The sequence below is a fragment of the Cervus canadensis genome, chromosome 10, assembly GCF_019320065.1.
Source record: "Cervus canadensis isolate Bull #8, Minnesota chromosome 10, ASM1932006v1, whole genome shotgun sequence".
NCBI classification, from domain to species: Eukaryota; Metazoa; Chordata; class Mammalia; order Artiodactyla; family Cervidae; genus Cervus; species Cervus canadensis.
Genome location: NC_057395.1, coordinates 25,135,923 through 25,158,622, shown reverse-complemented (window position 1 = coordinate 25,158,622; position 22,700 = coordinate 25,135,923). Strand labels below are relative to the sequence as shown.

General features: G+C 36.9%; 1 protein-coding gene across 1 annotated transcript in view; it reads left to right on the top strand.

The window, feature by feature from the left end:
* Window positions 1-22,700, top strand: part of DNAJC1 (DnaJ heat shock protein family (Hsp40) member C1) — a 191,012-nt gene that overhangs the window by 152,335 nt on the left and 15,977 nt on the right. The window contains exon 9 of the mRNA XM_043480154.1: window positions 1,622-1,741. Coding sequence (XP_043336089.1) covers window positions 1,622-1,741 — 120 coding nt within the window. The remainder of the gene's footprint in view (window positions 1-1,621; window positions 1,742-22,700) is intronic.

Below are 22,700 nucleotides of genomic sequence, written 5' to 3'. Positions count from 1 at the left end.
AATAATTTTCAGTGTACATGCTTAAATGATCTGTTATGGAGAATTAGATTTCTGATATTCATTAAATATCAAAGAAACTACGACCATACTCAGTGTAGGCCACCTTTTTTATAGAAGTGAATTTATGCATGTTTCATAAGGGTCGTACTGATGAATATGTTTGAGGCTTTCAGCTTTTAGTGGATACAAAATAGAATGATTGATAAAATCCTCCCTACTATTGGCTATTATTTACTGACTCTTAAGTGGCAGGTTGTATTTATGCCAATTTATCTGCTTCAGGGAACATTCTTGATAGCAGAACAAAGTGAATAAAAGTAGTTTGCTTTGCAAATGAATGCAAATTGGAGAGCCTTTCGGAAAGCCCTTTAACAGGGGCAGCTCACTTTGATTCTGAGTGAAGCTGCCATTTGGACATGGTGAAAAGAGCACGCTTGAACCATTGATTGGGGGAGACAGTAAGAAGTCAGGAAGGGCCCGTTAAGCTTGCAGTGAGGCGGGCGGATGTCAGTGTGGTTAGAGCGCAGTGGGAGAATGACAGGGAGGATTAGTGTCAGGGAGACGCTGTGCTGGGGCTGCAGAGATAGTCCCTGGGGTCACTCACCTCCGACTGTTGTTCTGTGCTGATGGTTCTGTAATGCAAACGGCCTGATGTGTGCCTGTTCATTATCGGAAATGGTGATTAGAAAAGGTATTTGTCTCAAAGGTTTCCTTCCTTCCTTCTGTCTTTTTAATTAAAGCAAAATAAGGTGGCTTCCTCCATCTCTCTGCTCACTCCTCGAGTCTAGTATAACACCAGCGTGGCTACTGCCTCCGGTAGGAACCAGTGCTGTAAAATAAAATAATGGTAATGTCATTATCTGTTATTCGATGATGCTCTCTTTTGCTTTTCTCAGCTTTGGCTCTCACCAAGTGGTAATGCTCAATAAAATGCAGAAAATATGTACACTTTAAAAATTTTGGCTTTTGCAAATAAGATTTTTATAATCTTTAAGGTATTTTAATATTCATTTACCCATTTGACCAACTTTTAAGAAGCTGTTTACCGTCTCAAAAAGGAAGTGTTGCTTTCTTTGCATGGATCAGATGGTTTAAGTCTTGGTTGCAGGATTTTCTATTTCTGTTCTCAAGTTTTATGAAATGCTAGCACTGGCTAAATTAAACTTCTTGAAAACAACATGATTTTTAGACTTACTTTTACATAGAATGAATAAAAAATTCTCTCAGTTCTGATTTGGAATTAGTACATTTACTTGTTCACATTTTCATTTACATTAAAAAAGCAAAAAACTTATTAAAAACTTCGAGACCTTCTACAGGAACCTCACATGAGGTATCTGTGACACACAATGCACCTCCAAACGACTGTCTTACCTTTTTTTTTAATGTCTTTAAAAGCTTGGGTTCACAATACTGCTTCTTCATTATTTGGTATATATATGGGAACATTCTAACGATGTTCATTCTAACAAACATTCATAACGTTAAATATGCAACTCAGACCTTCATTCAAACTATTAGATTAACATTGTTATTTTTGCAGAAAGCATGATGCTAATACTTAGTTTCACAGGCTTATTAAATGTTTTAGCAAACGTTGTTGTTCTTTAATGTTCTGCAGGCACCTGAATGGACAGAAGAGGACCTCAGCCAGCTGACAAGAAGTATGGTGAAGTTCCCAGGAGGGACCCCAGGTCGATGGGAAAAGATTGCCCACGAATTGGGCCGATCCGTGACAGATGTGAGTTCATTCAGATTTGCACTGTGTGGAGAGTGACAAACCAGAAAGAGCCACCCGTGTAGAAGGCAGACAGACACATCCGACATTACCCTGGGAGAAAGGCTCCAGTCCTTTTAGGACCTGGAAGTAAACCATTAACGAAACAGGCAAGAAGTAGATGTCAGCCGGTCCCCTGGTCTACATTAGGAATTCTAGGAATTCTAGTGTTTGGAGACTTAAGCTACTATGACCTAATCACAGAAAAACAACGCTAGTTTTTATGTTTAGAGTGACTCCTTTAGCTATGGGAAAAAATATTGGGTTAGCCCAAAAGTTCGTAAGATGTTATGGAAAAACCCAAATGAATATTTGGCTAATCCACTAGTTCTCTGATCAGAATTAGTTATATTTCAGCTGGATCTTCTTAACATTGAAGTACACACTGCTATAGGTAGACTGGTGGTTTGCATTAGTTAAATAAGCAATATTCCAATTATGTTTTTATTTAAAGGATGATACCTACAATTCATTTTCACAAGTTAACAAAAAAAATTTATATGCATATAACTTTGTAATTATATATAAAATAATTGTTTATATATGCTGTAAATACAAATAATATATAATCCTATATAATTTAATATATATGATTAGTTATACCTACCATTTAAAAGACCAAATGTTTATCTGGAAAGTTTTAGATTTAACACTGGAAATTTAGGGCAGAGAATCTTATGAAAGTACCCACTACAGCACCAGGTATGTACTAAATATTCAGTAAATGTTTAATTTGAAATGGAGACATCTTTATTTTCATCAATATGATCCTTATTTTCATAAATGGCTAAATATTCTTTACTAAATTTACTTTAAAATAAATCCTATAGATCTAAAATATTGAAGGAGTTACTGAAATCAAAGATTCATATTTCTCATGTTCAATTCTGTTACTGTACTTTTGGGTCTTTTTTTGATAATGAACAATTTTAAAACCCTGCAAAATGATTAATAAGCACAACTACCAAAAAAACAAAAACCCACCTGTTGCATAAATGTTATTTTTCACAGTAAACTTTTCCACTTTTTAATTCAGAAACAAAAGATTGCTTGTCATTTTTTATTTGGACAGGAGCTGCTTTGAGAATTTCAAATTGTATATTGTTTTCACTACCATATAGTAGGTCTTTTTAAAATCACATTTAAAAAACTTAAAATTTTTCATGAGATGTTTTAATTATTTTGATTTAAGAGTTAAAGTCTGATCATGTCAGCCCTTGCTTTTATCTTTATAACTTTTGGGTTTTTTTGTTTGTTTGTTTTTTTGCTTTTTTCAAGATAAGACCAGTTATCTTAAGTGACTAGAAAAGGTAACCTTATGGCTTTTCTCTTCAGCTAAGAATGTTAGGGTATATGCATTTTATTATGTTGTTGTAAGGTTGTTTGTAAAGATTAAGTTAATAATGCCTTTGCCTTATCAGTAATCTGACCAGATTAAAGATGTTCCATGGTTACTGATGTTTTAAGTACTATGATCCTCTATATAACTCCTGTTATTAAAAGCTGCTAAAATACTTTTAGAGTTATAAAACAGGCATTGGTTTAAAAGGGCCCCAAAACTTACAGTTCAATTGGCTGACAAGTGTCTCCTTTGAAGAGAGGACTGCCTTTAACTTTTAATAGTGCCCAACTGCAGATAAAAAGTAGAGTATTTTAATGTATTGTCATTAAAATCTTAGCCTTTATTCTCAAGAGGAGAGAGATGAAAGTTTAAATGTTAATATTGTTGTTGCTTAGTCACTAAGTCATGTCCAACTTTTTTGAGACACCACTGACACTACGCCTGCCAGGCTCCTCTGTCCATGGAATTTTTTAGGCAAGAATACTGGAGTGGGGTTGCGGGAGATGCTAATATACATGACACGTAACTAACAGAGCCTTGGAATGGCTGTTTAGTATCATAGATCTAGAAAATCAAGGGAATTGTAAAGAGCAGCCTTGGTGTAGATAAAGACATCTTTTCACACTTGTTGCAAATTCATCCCATAATTTTTTTTCTTTTAGGCTTACCCAAGGGAGAATGATTCCATGGCTATAATATTAATAGATATTTTTTACTTATATCATGGAAGAAGCAAACATGACTGTGAGATTTTTTTTTCCCAAGTATTTAGTTGTATTTTCATAATACCAAAAGTATCTTGGAAATAAATACTTAGAAAGCCTAAACTTTTGGGGCACCGAAAGTACCATGGTAACTTTTCTCTTAGTATACACAAATAGAGACCCACATTGTATTTTCATTCTGTGAGCATCATCTCCATAGCTGGATTGAACGTTTCATTTCAGTAACATACACACAAACTGTAAGCCACTCTCTCTCTAAAAGAGAAGTGTCTGAAGACAACTTATTTAGTGGAACAGCGAGTTATACTGGAACAGCTGAAATGGGTCTGGCTAATACAGTTCCTTTAGCAGAATGTTAAGTGAAAGCTAACCACCCTTTAGAAGATCACTTATTTTGCCTTAATGGTGTTAATTAGATTTGTTTTCATTAAGTATTCGACTGTTGAAAAGAAACCAAGTTCAGTTTGCTGTCACTGGAGCCTCTGCATACTGACCAGATCACCTGTACCAATTCTCTTCAGCTCTGCTCCTCTGTTCTTTGACCTGTTTTCTTGCTAAATGTGTAGCTTCAGGCAGAGCTCTCTTTCCTACAAGAAACAATTGACCTTTTTTAGGGAGGGGTTAGAGTGTACCCATGGTGGAATGTATATGTTCTTTATTGGGGTTGACAGATTACAATGAAAAACTCATTTTGCTCCTCAATTAAGGAGTTTTCAGTATTGTCATAATTACTAGTTAAATTGCTAGGTTCTAATCTGGATAAATACAAGGAATGTTACTAGCTTTATTAAAAAAATACAAAATATATTTTAACTCAAATATACCTAAACTATAAGACTTAACCTTATTACAGATGAAATATTTTAAATATTAATATATGCCTTTCAGCAAATAATTTCGGTAACCACAAAGGACACTCAAATTGTAAAAACAACAGAGGAAACAAAAAACTGTCTGGCATGTAAAACCAATTTTAATGTGATTATTAGCTGCAGGTTTTTAAAATTAAAGTCGGGGAGCCTCAGATTTCTTGCTTGTGAAGTAGTGTCTTTTTCTCTTGCCTGAAAAGGATGTAAACTGATTCTGCTTCTCTCCATAATCTCTTGCATTCTGGTTGTGATAACAGACCGATTGGAGATTTTCTGCCTCCTTGGAAAAGGCCCAGGTAGGCAGCAAAACAAAAGATAGGTAGATAGATTTAAACAGACTTTAGTAATTAGCTTAGTGCCAATATGAGAGGTGTGTAGTTAGATAACTGTCCCATATGCAGGTGAAAAAGAGAGAGTATAATAAAATTCCCGATTTTATTTTCTATAGCCACAACTAGAGAGAAGATAACTTGTTGGGGGAACTTACATTTTTTGAAACAACTGTCATAATAACATATAAGACTTTTATCAGTGAACTAAGTATATAGTGTATATATATATAATGCTGAAAGGCATATATTAACATTTAAAATATTTCATCTATAATAAGGGCTTCCAAAGTAGGTGTTTCAGTTTAGATGTATCTCAGTTAAAATATACTTTGCATTAATTTTTTAACAAATTACAAATTTAACAAATAACTTTCCATGTATTTATCCAGAGTAGAATTTAGTAATTTAACTCATACTTTGGCAAACATGTTATTGCTGTTACTTTTAGAGTCAAACTACTACTACACAACTTGTAAAGGTCCTCATAGTCTCATAAACACAGAACATTTTTTGTTTCTCATCATTGCGCATATAAAGTATGTGAAAAGTTCTCTTGATGACCAGCCTTGTCTGTGTTCCTCTTCCTCCCTCCCTCACCCTCTCAACCCTTAAAGATATTAAATTTTAGAAAGGAATGGGTCGTTTATTCCATTCTTCTTGCCAGATGAGTCACTAGCTAATCTAATAAATTTTCAGTCTGACAGTAACAGATAATAATGTGCTACCAAATCTTTCTGTCACACACATCTGTTATATGTCATTCCAGACTTCAGTCTTCTTATACAGGCATACAACTACATAATTTTAACAGTATTAGTTTGTATTCTGCCCTTTTCACTTTGCTATGAAACACAGGCTTAGACTTCTTCCATGGCAACAAAGATCCACATCATTGTTCTAAACACATACAAACTCCCATGTTGTCTCAATATAATTAAGGAGCACCCAACTGATTGTCACTAAGTTTTCCTTTTTTTGCAATTTTATTGGGATGTCTTTTTTTTTTTTAATTCATTCATCTTTCCATTTATATATTTCCTTAGCTTCTATGCCTAGGAATAGAGCTGCTTGATTCAAGAATATGGATGTTTTTAGAACCTTTGGTGACTCTAAAATTGGCCTCTAGAGAAGCTGTAACAATATACAATGTCCCTGGTGGTGTGAGAGAGGACACTTTCTCATAGTCTCATAAACAAAATGTTTTGTTTTTCATCACTGCTCATCAAGTAAGTGAAAAGTGCTAGTGCACTTATTTCTGTAACTTACCTCCTTATTGGCCTCATTTTGAAGACAGCTTGTGTTAATTCATTACGATTTAAGGATACTCTTACCTTCTGCAGATGCTTTGCTGTTTTATCTTTCGTCATCTTTGAATGTATTAGCTAACAACTCCAAAGAAATATTATATTGCAAATAATAGTGATTAGACTTTTTGCTCAACATTTTAGTAGGAAAACCCAATGTCTGATCAATTCTAGTATCAGTCTGATAGGGAAATTTTCTTCACTTTAATTTTTACAGTTCTAATTAGAACTGTATAATAAAATTTTATTACAGTTATGTTCAGGAATAGAAGTGAAATTTTAACAATAGTTTTTTTAACATCCCTTGACATGATCATATAACTTTTCTCATATGACCTAGTAAGGTTGAATATATTACCAAGGTCCCCCTTTGTATTTCAAAGATAAACTTTACTTGATCATGTTATTTTAATAAACTGGATTTGATTTGTTATTTAGGATTCTCACATTTATGTATCACAGTAAAAGTATTACAGTACTTTTTATTACACTAAAAGAATTCTTAGTGTTTTTTTAATTGGATATCTTTAAGTAGGGTTATACCTGCCTTCTAACATCTAAAAAGTCGAGAGAAACAAAAGTGTGCTGTGAACAAAATGAGAACAAAATAAGTATCCAAATAAATGAAGTAGAATGGTTGAAAGCCATCATCAGGAAAATCCCCTTGAGAGCAGAAGAAAAAGACAATTTTAAAACACTATAGAAAAGAGAAGAAATACATGGAATCAGTCCAAAAGCTCAAAATCTGATTAAAAGGAGTTCCGGTGAGAGAGACACAGAAAACAGACATGAGGGCATTACTCAATAAAAGAGACAAGTTCTCCAGGATGAAGGAACGAACAAACACCTGAGACCAACTTGTGAGAGCCTTCTAAAGTGGGGTAGAATACCTGGAAAAGATCCTGGGGGAGCTTCATGAACACTGAGACCACCTAAGAAGACCTTTAAAGCTTCTCAGGAGAAAAACTCTCCAAATTAAAGCAGTTCAGAGTGACAGCAGAGCACTTGGCAGCACTGGATGCCGAGAGACCAGTGAACAGTGGCCTCACCCCTCAAGCGGAAACGGTCCTGAATCTAGAAAGAGCAGTTCCGATGGTAAATACATAGGGTGAGGACTCTGCCCGTTCTGGAAAGTTTCCTGAGATGGCACTCCAGGAAATGAGGGATAAATCAATACAGAGGAAGACATAGAACCCTCGAAAAAGTGGACCAGGCCTAGTGAATAGAAATCCTGAGTCCCTAAGTGGTACGGCTGGGTGAAGAGCGCAGGAAGTCCACGCTGGATCCAAAGAACAAAAGACTCTGTGACAGCAGCTGCAGAAATTCCTGTGTGTGAACAAAAAGCAACTAGAAACTCCACAAACAGAAAACCACCGTCCAGATTTAAGATCAGCCATATCTCAGACTCAATTTCAGGCCACCAGATTAAAGCAAATACCACAGTAAAGTGACCCATACAAATTTTCTGGTTTTCCAATGCATGTGAAAGTTATGTTTACATTATATTGTTGTCTGTTAACTGTGCAATAGTAGTATATCCAAAAAACGCACATACCTTAACTAAAAATAATTTATTGCTAAAAAATGCAAACTATCATCTGAGCCTTCAGTGAATCATAATCTTTTCTACAGTAGTAACATGAAAGATCACCAAGAACACCACAGCAAATATAATAATGAAATTGTTTGAAACATTGTGAAAATTACCAAAATGTGGCACGGAGACACAAAATGAGCAGATGCTACTGGGAAAACGGTGCCCATAAACCTTCCTGAGTGGAGTAAGTAGCCACAGGTGCACAGAGTAGCCACAAGCCTGCAACTTAAAAAACCACAGTCTGCTTGTGTACTAACAAATGGAATGATAGAAACAGCAGAAGAACCTGATAGTGATAATATTCTCTAATAATTATTACTAATTATTTTAATAATTATTAACTATTTTAATTATTAAAATTAAATAATTATATTATTACTCACTAATAATTTTAATGACACAAGAAACATGATCACAGTGCAGTACTTGTCTTTATAGTGAGTATTGTTTACCAGATTGCAATTATGTGAGATCTTACATATTTTATAAATGGTTTTTCAATTTTTTAAATCAATTGTGGAAGACGATCACAAGCTGTCCATCAAGTATGTCCTCTCCTTGTCTAGTAATAGAGAAGGCAGGCCCATATTTGCCCAGAAACACTGCACTTCACAGCGCTCTAAGCTCTGCAGTGGCTCAGTCACCAATTTCTTCTCAGAGGAACGTGAGTGAAGTAACCTGTGTTCCTGGGAGCTCTTCCTCCCTTTCCCTTCCAGGGCTGGACCAGCAACAGCCGCAACCGTGCAGACAGAGATAGTTGCCCTAAAGAATGGCAGGGAAGCATGACAGAAAGAAACTGAACATATGGAGTAAAAGAGAAACTGAAGATATTGACAAGGTCCATGAAGAAAAAGCAGAGTAAGAGGTTCAAGTGAAATTCTGAGGAAAGTCCTCTCTCAGAGGTAATATTTGAGCAGAGACACAAAGCAACTGAGGGAGTGAGGTTGTGTGAGAATGAGTGCTCCAGGTGGAAGAAACAGTGCTTGCAGGAGCATGTTTGGAGCTTGCAGAGCCCAGCAAGGAGGGCAGTGTAGCTGAGCAGGAGGGGTTTAGAGAAGATGAGGCCAAAAGGTAGTGGAGGACCATGCAGGACCTCACTGGTCAAGGTAAAAATTTTGAATTTTACTGAGACAGGAAAGGTTTGAGCAAAAGAGTGCAAGATCTAAATGGAGAAGATGCTGTGGCAGGGCAACTGTGGGAGCAGGAAAGTAGGCCAAGCAAGAGGTTATTTCAGTTGTCCTCACAAGAGACAGGAGTAGTTTGAACCAGGGGTTATTGGTAGAGGTGGGAAATACAGGTTGAATAAGCATGTTAGTTGGGTATGTATACTTGTAACCAGTACTGTGAACATACAGATGGCCAATAGGCACGTGAAAAGATGCTCAGTATCACTATTAGAGAACTGCGAATCAGAACTACAATGAGGTATCACCTCACACCAGTCAGAATAGTCATCATTAAAAAGTCTACAAATAATTCTGGAGAGGGTGTGAAGAAGAGGGACCCCTCTTGCACTGTTGGTGGGAATGTAAATTTATACAGCTGCCAGGGAGAACAGTTGGAGAAGGCAATGGTGCCCCACTCCAGTACTCTTGCCTGGAAAATCCCATGGACAGAGGAGCCTGGTGGGCTGCAGTCCATGGGGTCGCTTAGAGTCGGATGTGACTGAGTGACTTCACTTTCATGCACTGGAGAAGGAAATGGCAACCCACTCCAGTGTTCTTGCCCGGAGAATCCCAGGGACAGCAGAGCCTGGTGGGCTGCCGTCTATGGGGTCGCACAGAGTCGGACACGACTGAAGCAACTTAGCAGCAGCAGCAGCAGGGAAAACGGTATCAGTTCAGTCGCTCAGTCATGTCCGACTCTTTGTGACCCCATGAATCGCAGCACACCAGGCCTCCCTGTCCATCACCAATTCCCGGAGTTTCCTCAAACTCATGTCCATCGAGTCGGTGATGCCATCCAACCATCTCATCCTCTGATGTCCCCTTCTCCTCCCGCCTTCAATCGTTCCCAGCATCAGGGTCTTTTCAAATGAGTCAGTTCTTTGCATTAGGTGGCCAAAATACTGGAGTTTCAGCTTCAGTCCTTCCACCTTTAGGATGGACTGGTTGGATCTCCTTGCAGTCCAAGGGACTCTCAAGAGTCTTTTCCAACATCACAGTTCAAAAGCATCAATTCTTCAGTGCTCAGCTTTCTTTACAGTTCAACTTTCACATCCATACATGACTACTGGAAAAACCACAGCTTTGACTAGACAGACCTTTGTTGGCAAAGTAATGTCTCTGCTTTTGAATATGCTGTCCAAGTCTGTCATACCTTTTCTTCCAAGGAGCAAGCATCTTTTAATTTCATGGCTGCAGTCACCATCTGCAGTGATTTTGGAGCCCAAGAAAATAAAGTCTGACACTGTTTCCACTGTTTCCCCATCTATTTGCCATGACGTGATGGGACTGGATGCCGTGATTTTAGTTTTCTGAATGTTGAGTTTTAAGCCTACTTTTTCACTCTCCTCTTTCACTTTCATCAAGAGGCTCTTTAGTTCTTCTTTGTGAGATGAACAACTTCTTCTTCTTTGAGAACAGTATATGGCAGTTCCTTAAAAAACTAAAAATAGAACTGCCATATGACCCTGCAGTCCCACTCCTGGCCATATATCCAGAACAGACAAAAACTATAGTTCAAAAAGATACATGCATCCCAATGTTCATAGCAGCACTATTTTTTTTAATTTAGTTTTTAAAAATAATAATATTTATTGTTTTAAGATAATTTCTAGGGTGATTTCTTATTCAGTGATAGGTAGCTGGTAAAAGAAATAAAGCATTGTAACTCACCTGAAGGTGATATTTTACCCATGCTATCTCATGGTGAAAACTGCCACTGTATAGCAGCTCTATTTATGATAGCCAAGACACAGAACCAATCTAAGTGTCCATTTACAGATGAATAAAGATGTGATATGTGTACACAAATGGACTATTACTCAGCCATAAAAAAGAATGACAAATAATGCCATTTGCAAAAACATAGGTGAACCTAGACAGTAGCATATTGAGTGAAGTCAGACAAATATCATATGATATCACTTATATGTGGAATCTTAAAAAATTGTATAAATGAACTTATTTACAAAACAAATAGACTCATAGACATAGATAACAAACACATGGTTACCAAAGGGAATAGTGAGGGAGGGGGATAAATTAGGAGCTTGGGATTAACAAACAATTATGTATAAAATAAATAAAGACCTACTGGATAGCACAGGGAACTATATTTAATATCTTGTAATAACCTATAATGGAAAGGAATCTGAAAAAAATATGTATAACTGGGTCACTTTGCTGTACACCCAAAACCAACACAACATTGTAAACATAACTCAATTTTTTTAATGGTTAAAAAAATAGTGCTCATAAAAAATTTTTTTTAAAGAACTGGACAAAAATGCATGCCTCTTGAGTGTAGGGTACATGGTTTTCCATCAGAAGCCCTTGTTGTAAACTGCTTTTTTTTAAGTTATGTATAAGTATTAACTTCATTTTAAAAACACTTAGAAATTTAAAAACAAAACATTTTACTTTTAGTATCTTTCCATGTCAATAGGTCTACCTCCTTCTTCTTAATTTTTATTATAATAGCTTTATTGATTTACAGAAATAGAAAAACAGTCCTAAAATTTGTATGGAACCACAACAGATCCCAAGTAGCCAAAACAATGTTGAGAGAGAACAAAGTCTGGAGACATCACATGTCCTATTTTCAAAATGTTATAAAGCCACAGTAATCAAAACTGTAAGGTACTGGCAGCGAATCTCTAGGTCAGGAAGGCAGTAGGAACCTTCAGCCTCTATTGAAACACTTGCCAGACCATCCCCTCAACAAAGACAGCTTTACTAGAGGATTTCTAGAGCCATCTATTAATATGTTTGCTGTCTATATTTCCCTGTCAAAGGGCCTTGAGGGCTGATTTGATTGTTCTAGCAAAGGAATAACTACTGTCAGACCCCTGTCCTCCCCTTTCATTTGGTCCTTCTTTCATCTGGGTCTTCCTCCACAGAGGATACAGCTTAAGGTGGGGCAAACAGAATAATGGAGGGAGATGAACAAGGTATTTGCCAGCCTGCGTACACTTTCAGCAGAGTGACAGGTATCACCCACAGGTGTCTCTGATACACACCGGGGTAATCAAAGTACAAAGGGCTTGAATCTACTAAATTCACCTAGTTGGTGATTGGCAGTAACTCAGGGAAAGCAGTGCAGACCTGGCTTTCTTGAGAGGTGAGGCCAAACTCCCACACTGTCAATACGTAAGCCTGTTTTCGATCGTTCTTTTCCTTACTTGAAACTGCCTGCAGTGCAGGAGACCAGGGTTCGATCCCTGGGTTGGGAAGATCCCCTGGAGAAGGAAACGGCAACCCACTCCAGTATCCTTGCCTGGAAAATCTCATGGACAGAGGAGCCTGGTGGTCTGCAGTCCATGGGGTCACAAAGAGTTGGGCACGACTGAGCAACTAACACAAAACACGAACACTTTCCTTACTTTAGCCAACACTGATTTTGAAGTAAAAAACTTTTAAAGCAATGAACAATGATTTTCTTCCTTATAAGCAATACTCCTAGTTAATTTGAAATCTGTCAACAAATATGCAAGCAGTAACCACATTGGAAGCTCCTTGAGGTGGATAACACTAGATCTTTTATATCAGGAGTCCCCAATCTCCTGGATCTTAAAGCCTGATAATCTGAGGGGAAGCTGATGTAATAGTAATAAAGTGTACAATAAATGTAATGCACTTAAGCCATCCCAAAACCATCCCCCAACCCATCCATGGAAATATTATCTTCCGCAAAACCTGTCCCTGGGGTCAAAAAGTTTGGGGACCACTGTTATTTGTACACCACTGTTCTCAGTACAGTGACAGGCCAAGGCAATACTTAATAAATCTTTGGTGATTCAACTGAAATGAAAGCTATTTCATTAAGAATATCACATCTAACAAAAGCCCAGGACCAGATGTCTCCACAGCTGAATTCTACCAAAAATTTAGAGAAGAGCTAACACCTATCTTACTCAAACTCTTCCAGAAAATTGCAGATGAAGGTAAGCTTCCAGACTCATTCTATGAGGCCACCATCACCCTAATTCCAAAACCAAAGATGCCACAAAAAAAGAAAACTACAGGCCAATATCACTGATGAACATAGATGCAAAAATCCTTAACAAAATTCTAGCAAACAGAATCAAACAACATATTAAAAAAATCATACACCATGACCAAGTGGGCTTTATCCCAGGAATGCAAGGATTCTTTAATATCTGCAAATCAATCAATGTAATACACCACATTAACAAATTGAAAGATAAAAACCATATGATTATCTCAATAGATGCAGAGAAAGCCTTTGACAAAATTCAACACTCATTTATGATTAAAACTCTCCAAAAAGCAGGAATAGAAGGAACATACCTCAACATAATAAAAGCTATATATGACAAACCCACAGCAAGCATCACCCTCAATGGTGAAAAATTGAAAGCATTTCCCCTGAAATCAGGAACAAGACAAGGGTGCCCACTCTCACCACTACTATTCAACATAGTGTTGGAAGTTTTGGCCACAGCAATCAGAGCAGAAAAAGAAGTAAAAGGAATCCAGATAGGAAAAGAAGAAGTGAAACTCTCGCTGTTTGCAGATGACATGATCCTCTACATAGAAAACCCTAAAGACTCTACCAGAAAATTACTAGAGCTAATCAATGAATATAGTAAAGTTGCAGGATATAAAATTAACACACAGAAATCCCTTGCATTCCTATATACTAGCAATGAGAAAACAGAAAGAGAAATTAAGGAAACAATACCATTCACCATTGCAACAAAAAGAATAAAATACTTAGGAGTATATCTACCTAAAGAAACAAAAGACCTATACATAGAAAACTATAAAACACTCATGAAAGAAATCAAAGAGGACACAAACAGATGGAGAAACATTCCGTGTTCATGGATTGGAAGAATCAATATTGTCAAAATGGCTATTCTACCCAAAGCAATCTATAGATTCAATGCAATCCCTATCAAGCTACCAATGGTATTTTTCACAGAACTAGACCAAAGAATTTCACAATTTGTATGGAAATACAAAAAACCTCGAATAGCCAAAGTAATCTTGAGAAAGAAAATGGAACTGGAGGAATCAACCTGCCTGACTTCAGACTCTACTACAAAGCCACAGTCATCAAGACAGTATGGTACTGGCACAAAGACAGAAATATAGATCAATGGAACAGAATAGAAAGCCCAGAGATAAATCACGAACCTATGGACACCTTATCTTTGACAAAGGAGGCAAGGATATACAATGGAAAAAAGACAACCTCTTTAACAAGTGGTGCTGGGAAAACTGGTCAACCACTTGTAAAAGAATGAAACTAGAACACTTTCTAACACCATACACAAAAATAAACTCAAAATGGATTAAAGATCTAAATGTAAGACCAGAAACTATAAAACTCCTAGAGGAGAACATAGGCAAAACACTCTCCGACATAAATCACAGCAGGATCCTCTATGACCCACCTCCCAGAATATTGGAAATAAAAGCAAAAATAAACAAATGGGACCTAATGAAACTTAAAAGCTTTTGCACAACAAAGGAAACTATAAGCAAGGTGAAAAGACAGCCTCAGATTGGGAGAAAATAATAGCAAAAATGAAGAACAAAGGGATTAATCTCCAAAAAATACAAGCAACTCCTGCAGCTCAATTCAGAAAAATAAATGGACCCAATAAAAAAATGGGACAAAGTTCTAAACAGACATTTCTCCAAAGAAGACATAGAGATGGCTAACAAACACATGAAAAGATGCTCAACATCACTCATTATCAGAGAAATGCAAATCAAAACCACAATGAGGTACCATTACACGCCAGTCAGGATGGCTGCTATCCAAAAGTCTACAAGCAATAAATGCTGGAGAGGGTGTGGAGAAAAGGGAACCCTCTTACACTGTTGGTGGGAATGCAAACTAGTACAGCCGCTATGGAGAACAGTGTGGAGATTCCTTAAAAAACTGGAAATAGAACTGCCATATGACCCAGCAATCCCACTTCTGGGCATACACACTGAGGAAACCAGATCTGAAAGAGACATGTGCACCCCAATGTTCATCGCAGCATTGTTTATAATAGCCAGGACATGGAAGCAACCTAGATGCCCATCAGCAGACAAATGGATAAGAAAGGTGTGGTACATATACACCATGGAATATTACTCAGCCATTAAAAAGAATTCATTTGAATCAGTTCTAATGAGATGGATGAAAGTGGAGCCCATTATGCAGAGTGAAGTAAGCCAGAAAAATAAAGACCAATACAGTATACTAACGCATATATATGGAATTTAAAAAGATGGTAACGATAACCCTCTATGCAAAACAGAAAAAGAGACACAGATGTAAAGAACAGACTTTTAGACTCCTTGGGAGAAGGCGAGGGTGGGATGTTCAGAGAGAACAGCATTGAAACAAGTATACTATCAAGGGTGAAACAGATCACCAGCCCAGGTTGGATGCATGAGACAAGTGCTCAGGGCTGGTGCACTGGGAAGACCCAGAGGGATGGGATAGAGAGGGAGGCGGGAGGGGGTATCGGGATGGGGAATACATGTAAATCCATGGCTGATTCATGTCAATGTATGGCAAAAACCACTACAATAATGTAAAGTAATTAGCCTCCATCTAATAAAAATAAATGCGGGGAAAAAAAAAAAGAATATCACATCTAGGGAATTCCCTCTTGGTCCAGTGGTTAGAACTCTGCACTCTCACTGCAGAGGGCCTGAGTTCAGTCCCTGGTTGGGGAACTAAGATTCCACAAGCTACATGGTGTGGCCATAAAGTAAATAAATAATGTCATATCTAGTAAATCACAGAATATTTGATCTAAAAAGAAATCATTCGTGCACTCTTTTATGGATAAAGAAGTGGGAAGAGAACAGAATTTAAAAGAAAACCTGGCTTTGGTGTCCTACCACCACCATTTATGGGCTGTGTGATTCTGTAGGTCCCCATATCACTCTGAGCTTCAGTTTCCTTGTCTATCATCTGAATTTCACAGGGCAGCTGGGGGGTGACATATGAGAGCATTATGAAAATACTTTGTTATTATGAACCATTACACAATTGTAAATCTCCATAATAATTACATCACAGATGTGAGTTACAGAAAGAGATAAAAGTTCAAGGCCACAAAGCTAGTTAACGGCAACCTGGGACTAGAACCCAGATTGTCTGACTCTTATTTAAGCTACACCATCATCTTGGTTTAGCAAAGACTTTATTTTTAACCCTGTATGTAGGCAGCACTATTTGTTTGTTGTGCCTAGATCAGATATTATCTTCAAAGTGAAATGTTTTGGTTTTCTGAGGTTCTGGGTGACAGGGAGACAAATTTGAGAGCTAAGTATTTCATGTCCCAAGATACTGGCCAATCCATGGGGCTATAATTCCACAGAGCTCTAGAAGTGGTTGCTTTCCTTTGACTACTTGAACCACAGAAATATTCAGCATCTCATTAAGCTCTCACTGAACACTGTTCCTCTTCCTTGGTGATTCATTCAAGCAAAGCATACTTGCAGACTACATGAAACATTTTCTACATAGACTCCCATTTACCAGTCTTTTGTTTTTCCCTGGATCTTTAGTGTCCTCTATTACTAATGTACTGAGTTTGTAATTTCTACTCACTCATCAGAACCTTATATCTTACCAAAAGGACAGATCCACTTTCAAGTCTAGATCCAGTTTACTAGTTACAATGACATCCACTTTGAATACCATGGATGTTTTATTCATGAAGGGCACTGGTTTTTCACAGTATAATCTATGGTCTGGTGATAGCATCATAGTTTATGGTGGGGATTTATTTTATTATTATGAATTTTTTGCTTAACTCTGTCTTATGTATAGCTCAGAGATATAGCAAGTCAATAGATAGTGAGTGACCCTTAGGCAGATGCTAGTGTTAATGCAATTTAAAACTGCTTCCTTGTGCTAAAAATTTCCTCATTTAAAAAAGAGGAAAGTGGGTGAACATATGTTGGGTTGTTACATATCTTGCTGGTAAGACTAAAAATATTTGCAAAACTATACTACTGTCTGTCGACATTAGTATATTCTCTCAGTAAATGGGCCATCTACATTACTTATAGACGTAATCAGGAAGTTAATGGAAGGCCCTCTTTCTTAATGATTAAGATGAACACTATTATTATTTCTTGTATTTTCTATCCAGACAGAGAATCCAGAGAAAATTTTAAAGACATTGGAGAAATAATAAGAATGAACAGCACTGCTTTCTACCAGTTGGAAACATTTTTCAGGTGGTTTATTTTATGTTCAGGTAACAGAGTGCCCTTTTATTTGAAATTACAATAGTTCCTGATTATAACGAGTGATAGATTCAGCAAAAAGTTGGCCAAAATTAAATACAACCAAATGAAAATACAGTTGCTCCTTGAACAGCATGACAGACATACCAATGCCCCCACAGTTGAAAATCCATATAACTTTGCAGTCAGCCCTCTGTATCCACAGTTCTGCCTCCTCAGATTCAGCCAACTGTGAGCTGTATAGTACTTTAGTACATTTTATTGGAGAAAAGCCACTTATAAGTGGTTCAAACCTGTGCAGTTCAAATCAGTGTTTACTTGAGGGCCAACTGGAATGAACCTCACAGTTACTTGAGGTTATCACTAATAGCCAATATTTATTTTCCAAGTTATCTGAGGATGCCAGAAATATGAGTAATATACTTTGTATAGCTCAGAAAATTGGAAAATTCTTCTGTATATTGAGTAGAAATGTGCCACTATGTAACTGTTCACTGACTCTAACTGTACCCTATGGAATATAATTTTCATTTTGTTAATTTAATTTTCTGTTACTTTCATCAGTATTTTCACTGGAAGGAATGAAACCTATTTTAGGTTTTTTTCATTCACTCCAGCCTAAACCCATATATCCCAGAATTGATTATAAAGCCCCTGTTTCATAAAAATTTAAAGATAACTTTAGGTGTAACTACATGAAGAAACAGGATTATAAAGTATTTTCTGCTTGGAATCAGACCATGGTGAAACACATTTACCTACAATTCTACAATCTAGGTAACTTAATACACACGTGGACAGTGTTATCCAAAAGCCCACCTAAGCCAGTAGCCCACAATATTATTTTTTCTCATACTGAGGAAGAAGAGAAGCCTTGTCTATATGCACCTGTGTAGGAATATAGGTCTTCTCCCAAAAGGAAGCTAGAAAAAAGCCACAAATCTACATTAAGACAGAGACCATATCTAATATAATTGTATGTGATATAAAAGCAGAATGAATACTGGAAAACGCATTCTAGAATATGCTAGTGAAGTAATACTAAACACTCATGACTAAACTGGCACTCATGTTATCAAAGTCATCTAGATCAGAGAGAAATGGATTTAGTGAAAACCAAGTCACTTCCAATGTCATCTCTATTTTCAGATGACATGATATTACATATGGAAAACCCTAAAGATGCCATCTAAAAACTGTTAATAAACTATTTCAGTAAAATCATAGGCAACAAAATCACTATACAAAAATTAGTTGTAACTCTGTACACCAACCAACAAACTACCAAAAATAGCAATTAACAATTCCATATACAAGAGCATCAAAAAGAATAAAGTGCTAGTTATAAATTTAACCAAGAAGATGAAAGATCCATACACTGAAAACTATAAGACATTGATGGAAGAAACTGAAGGAGACACAAATAAATGGAAAGATATTTTGTATTCATTTCATGCTAAGTTGCTTCATTTGTGTCTGACTCTTTGTGACCTGTAGCCCACCAGGTTCCTCTGTCCTTGAGATTCTCCAGGCAGGAACACTGGAATGGACTGCTGTGCCTTCCTCCAGAGATCTTCCTAACCCAGGGATCAAACTATGTCTCTTACATCTCCTGAATTTACCACTAGCACCACCTGGGAAGCCCACATTCATGATTGGAAGAATTTAACACTGTTAAATTGTCCATACCACCTAAAGTGATCTACAGATCCAATATAAAACCTCTCAAAATTCTAATGGCATTTTTCACTGAAAAAGAAATAGTCTGAAAATCCCAGATAGCCAGAGCAATCTTGGAGGGAAAAAAAGAAAGCGGGAGGGATCACATTTCTGAGTTGAACTTATATTGCAAAGTGATAATAATCAGAACAGTATGGCACTGGCATTAAAAACATAATAGAGAGGCCAGAAATAAACCCATTGGTTTACTAATTAGAACAAAAAGTTTTAACATTAGTATGAAAACATGAAAGATCCCTAATAATCAAAGCTATCTTGAGAAAGGAAAACAGAGCTGGAGGAATCAGGCTCCCTGACTGCAGACTACAAGCTACAGTAATCAAGAGTATGGGACTGGCACAAAGACAGAAATATGGATCAATGGTACAGGATAGACAGCACAGAGATAAACCCACACACCTACCCTAACCCTATGCCTATGGTGACCTAATCTATGACAAAGGAGGCAAGAATATACAAAGGAGAAAAGATAATATCTTCAATAAGCGGTGTTGGGGAAACTGGACAACTACATTTAAAAGAATGAAATTAGAACATTCCCTAACACCATACACAAAAAAAAACCTCAAGATGGATTAAAGACCTAAATGTAAGACCAGACACTATATAAAACTCTTAGAGGAACACACAGGAAAAACACTCTGAGAAAATCACAGCAAGATCTTTTTGTGATGCATATCCTAGAGTAATGAAAATAAACAAATGGGACCTAATTAAACTAAAAAGCTTCTGCACAGCAAAGGAAAACAGAAGATGAAAAGACAACCCTCAGAATGGGAGAAAATATTTACAAATGAAGCAACTAACAAAGGATTAATCTTCAAAATATACAAACAGCTCATGAAGCTCAATATTAAAACAGCCTAATAAAAAAAATGGGCAAAAAACCTAAATAGATGTTTGCTTAAAAAAAAAACAACAGTACAGATGGCCAAGAGGCACATGAAAAGATGCTCTACATCACTAATTGTCAGAGCAATGCAAATCAGAACAACAATGACATATCACCATGCTATTCAGAATGGCCATCAAAAAATCTACCAGCAAATGCTGGGGGTGGTGTGGAGAAAAGGGAACCGTCTTGCACTGTTGGTGGGAATGTAAATTGATACAGCCACTATGAAGAACAATATGGAGGCTCCTTTAAAAGACCTAATATAGAACTACCATATGACCCAGCCATCCCACTGCTGGGCATATACCCTGAGAAAACCATAATTCAAAAACACACATGTACCACAATGTTCACTGCAACACTATTTACAATATCCAGGGGATGGAAGCAACCTAAATGTCCATCAACAGATAAAGGTATAAAGAAGACATGGTACATGTATGTAATGGAATGTTACTCAGCCATAAAAAAGGAATGAAATTGGGTCATTTACAGAGATGTGGATGGCTCCAGAGTCTGTTATACAGAGTGAAGTCAGTCAGAAAGAGAAAAACAAATATTGCATAATAACACATATATGTGGAATCCAGAAAAATGGTACAAATGAACCTATCTGCAGGGCAGAAATAGAGACACAGACATAGAGCATAAGCATGTGGACACAGTGGGGGAAGGAAGGGTGGGGCAGATTGGGAGGTTAGGATTTTACACATATATACTGCCATATGTAAAACAGGTAGCCAGTGGGAAGCTACTGTGAATGCATAGCACAGGGAGCTCAGGCCAGTGCTCTGCAATGACCTAGATGGCTGGGATGGTGGGCGGGGGCTGGCGGCGCGGCCCAGCAAGGAGGGACGTATGTAATACAGCTGATTCACTTTGCTGGACAGCAGAAAGACAACAGTGTAAAGCACTTGCACTCCAATAAAAAAATATTTATTAAAAGAAATAAAGCCACTGGTTTATTTTTATTAATACGGGTAACTAATTTTTGACAAAGCCAAGAATATACAATGAGAAAAGGATAGTCTGTTTAATAAATGGTGTTGGGAAACTGGACAGTCACATGTAAAGGATGAAACCAGGCTTCTGTCTTATGCCACACGCAAAACTAACTCAAGATAGACAGACTTGAACATGAGACCCAAAACCATAAAACTAGAAGAAAATGTAGCGAATAAGCCCCTTGACATTAGTCTTCATGTTGATTTTTTGGATTTGACAACAAAAGCAAAGGTAACAAAACCAAAAATAAAAACAAGTGGGACTACATAAAATTAAAAAGCTTCTACACAGGAAACCGTCAACAAAATAAAAATGAAACCTATGGAATGGGAGAAAATTCCTGCAAACCATACATCCAATAAGGGAGTAACATCGAAATATACAAGGATCTCATAGAAATACAATACCAAAAAACCCCAAATAATTCATTTTTGAAATAGGCAAATGTCCTCAATAGACACTTTTTCCAAAGACCTATAAGTGGCTAACAAGAATATGAAAAGATGTGCAACATCATTAATCATCAAGGAGATGCAAATCAAAAATATAGTAAGGTCACCTCAAAACCTGTTATATGAAAAAAACAAGAGTGATAATATGCTGGTGAGGATGTGGAGAAAAGAAAATTCTTGTAGACTTTTGGTGAGAATGTAAACTTGTACAGCCACTATGGAAAACTGTATGAAGGTTCCTCAAGAAATTAAAAACAGAACTACTACATGATCCAGCAATCCCACTTCTGGGTATATATCCAAAGGAAACAAAATTGTTATCTCAAAGACATCTGCACTCCCATTTTCATAGCAACATTATTCACAATAGCCGGTGTACAGAAACAAAGTGTTCTTCAACTGATGCACGTGTGCACAAAATGTGTTTATACACACACATACAGTGAAGGAGTATTCAGCCAAAAGTCAAGATTCATAGAAAAGCTGCAGAAAAGTAGCTGCCAGGACTAGGAGATGGGGGAGATAAGGAGAGGTTGGTGCAAAGGTATAAACTTTCAACTATAAGTTGAATAAGGTTTGAGGATTTAACGTATAACATGGTGACTATAGTTGATAACACTGTACTGTATAATTGAAATTTGCTAAGTAAGAACTTAAATGTTCTCAACAAAAACTATTGAAGAGAAATTCTCGGGAAAAAAAGGATCAACCATTTTGTGGCACCAGGAGATATGTTCTTGGCAAAGAGGATAAAATATTAAAATAATTGTTGAACCACATAAAATTGGAAAGTTGACCAGTTGTTTTCTTACATGTTTAAATTGCCTTTTTAAGTAGAAGAAAAGTATGGCCCCGAAATGATTATAGTGATATTTACCATTCATTTCATTATTTAAAACTGAGGCTCTGAAAGACTCAGGTTATAGTAGCTATTTGTTTTGTGTGGTATGGATAGTCCAGATTGTGATATATGCATAGTCCCCGACTTAACAATGGTTCAGCTTGACTATTTTTCAGTTTTATGATAGTGCAAAAGCAATAGACCTTCAGTAGAAACTATACTACAAATTTTGACTTTTGGTCTTTTCCCAAGCTGGTGATATGCAGTACAGTACTCCCCATGATGTTGGCTAGTGGCAGTGATGTGATTATGAGTAAACAACTGATACACTTGCAACCACTTGCAGTACAGTATTCAATAAATTACATGAAATATAAAATACTTTATTATAAAATAGGCTTTGTGTTAGATGATTTTGTCCAG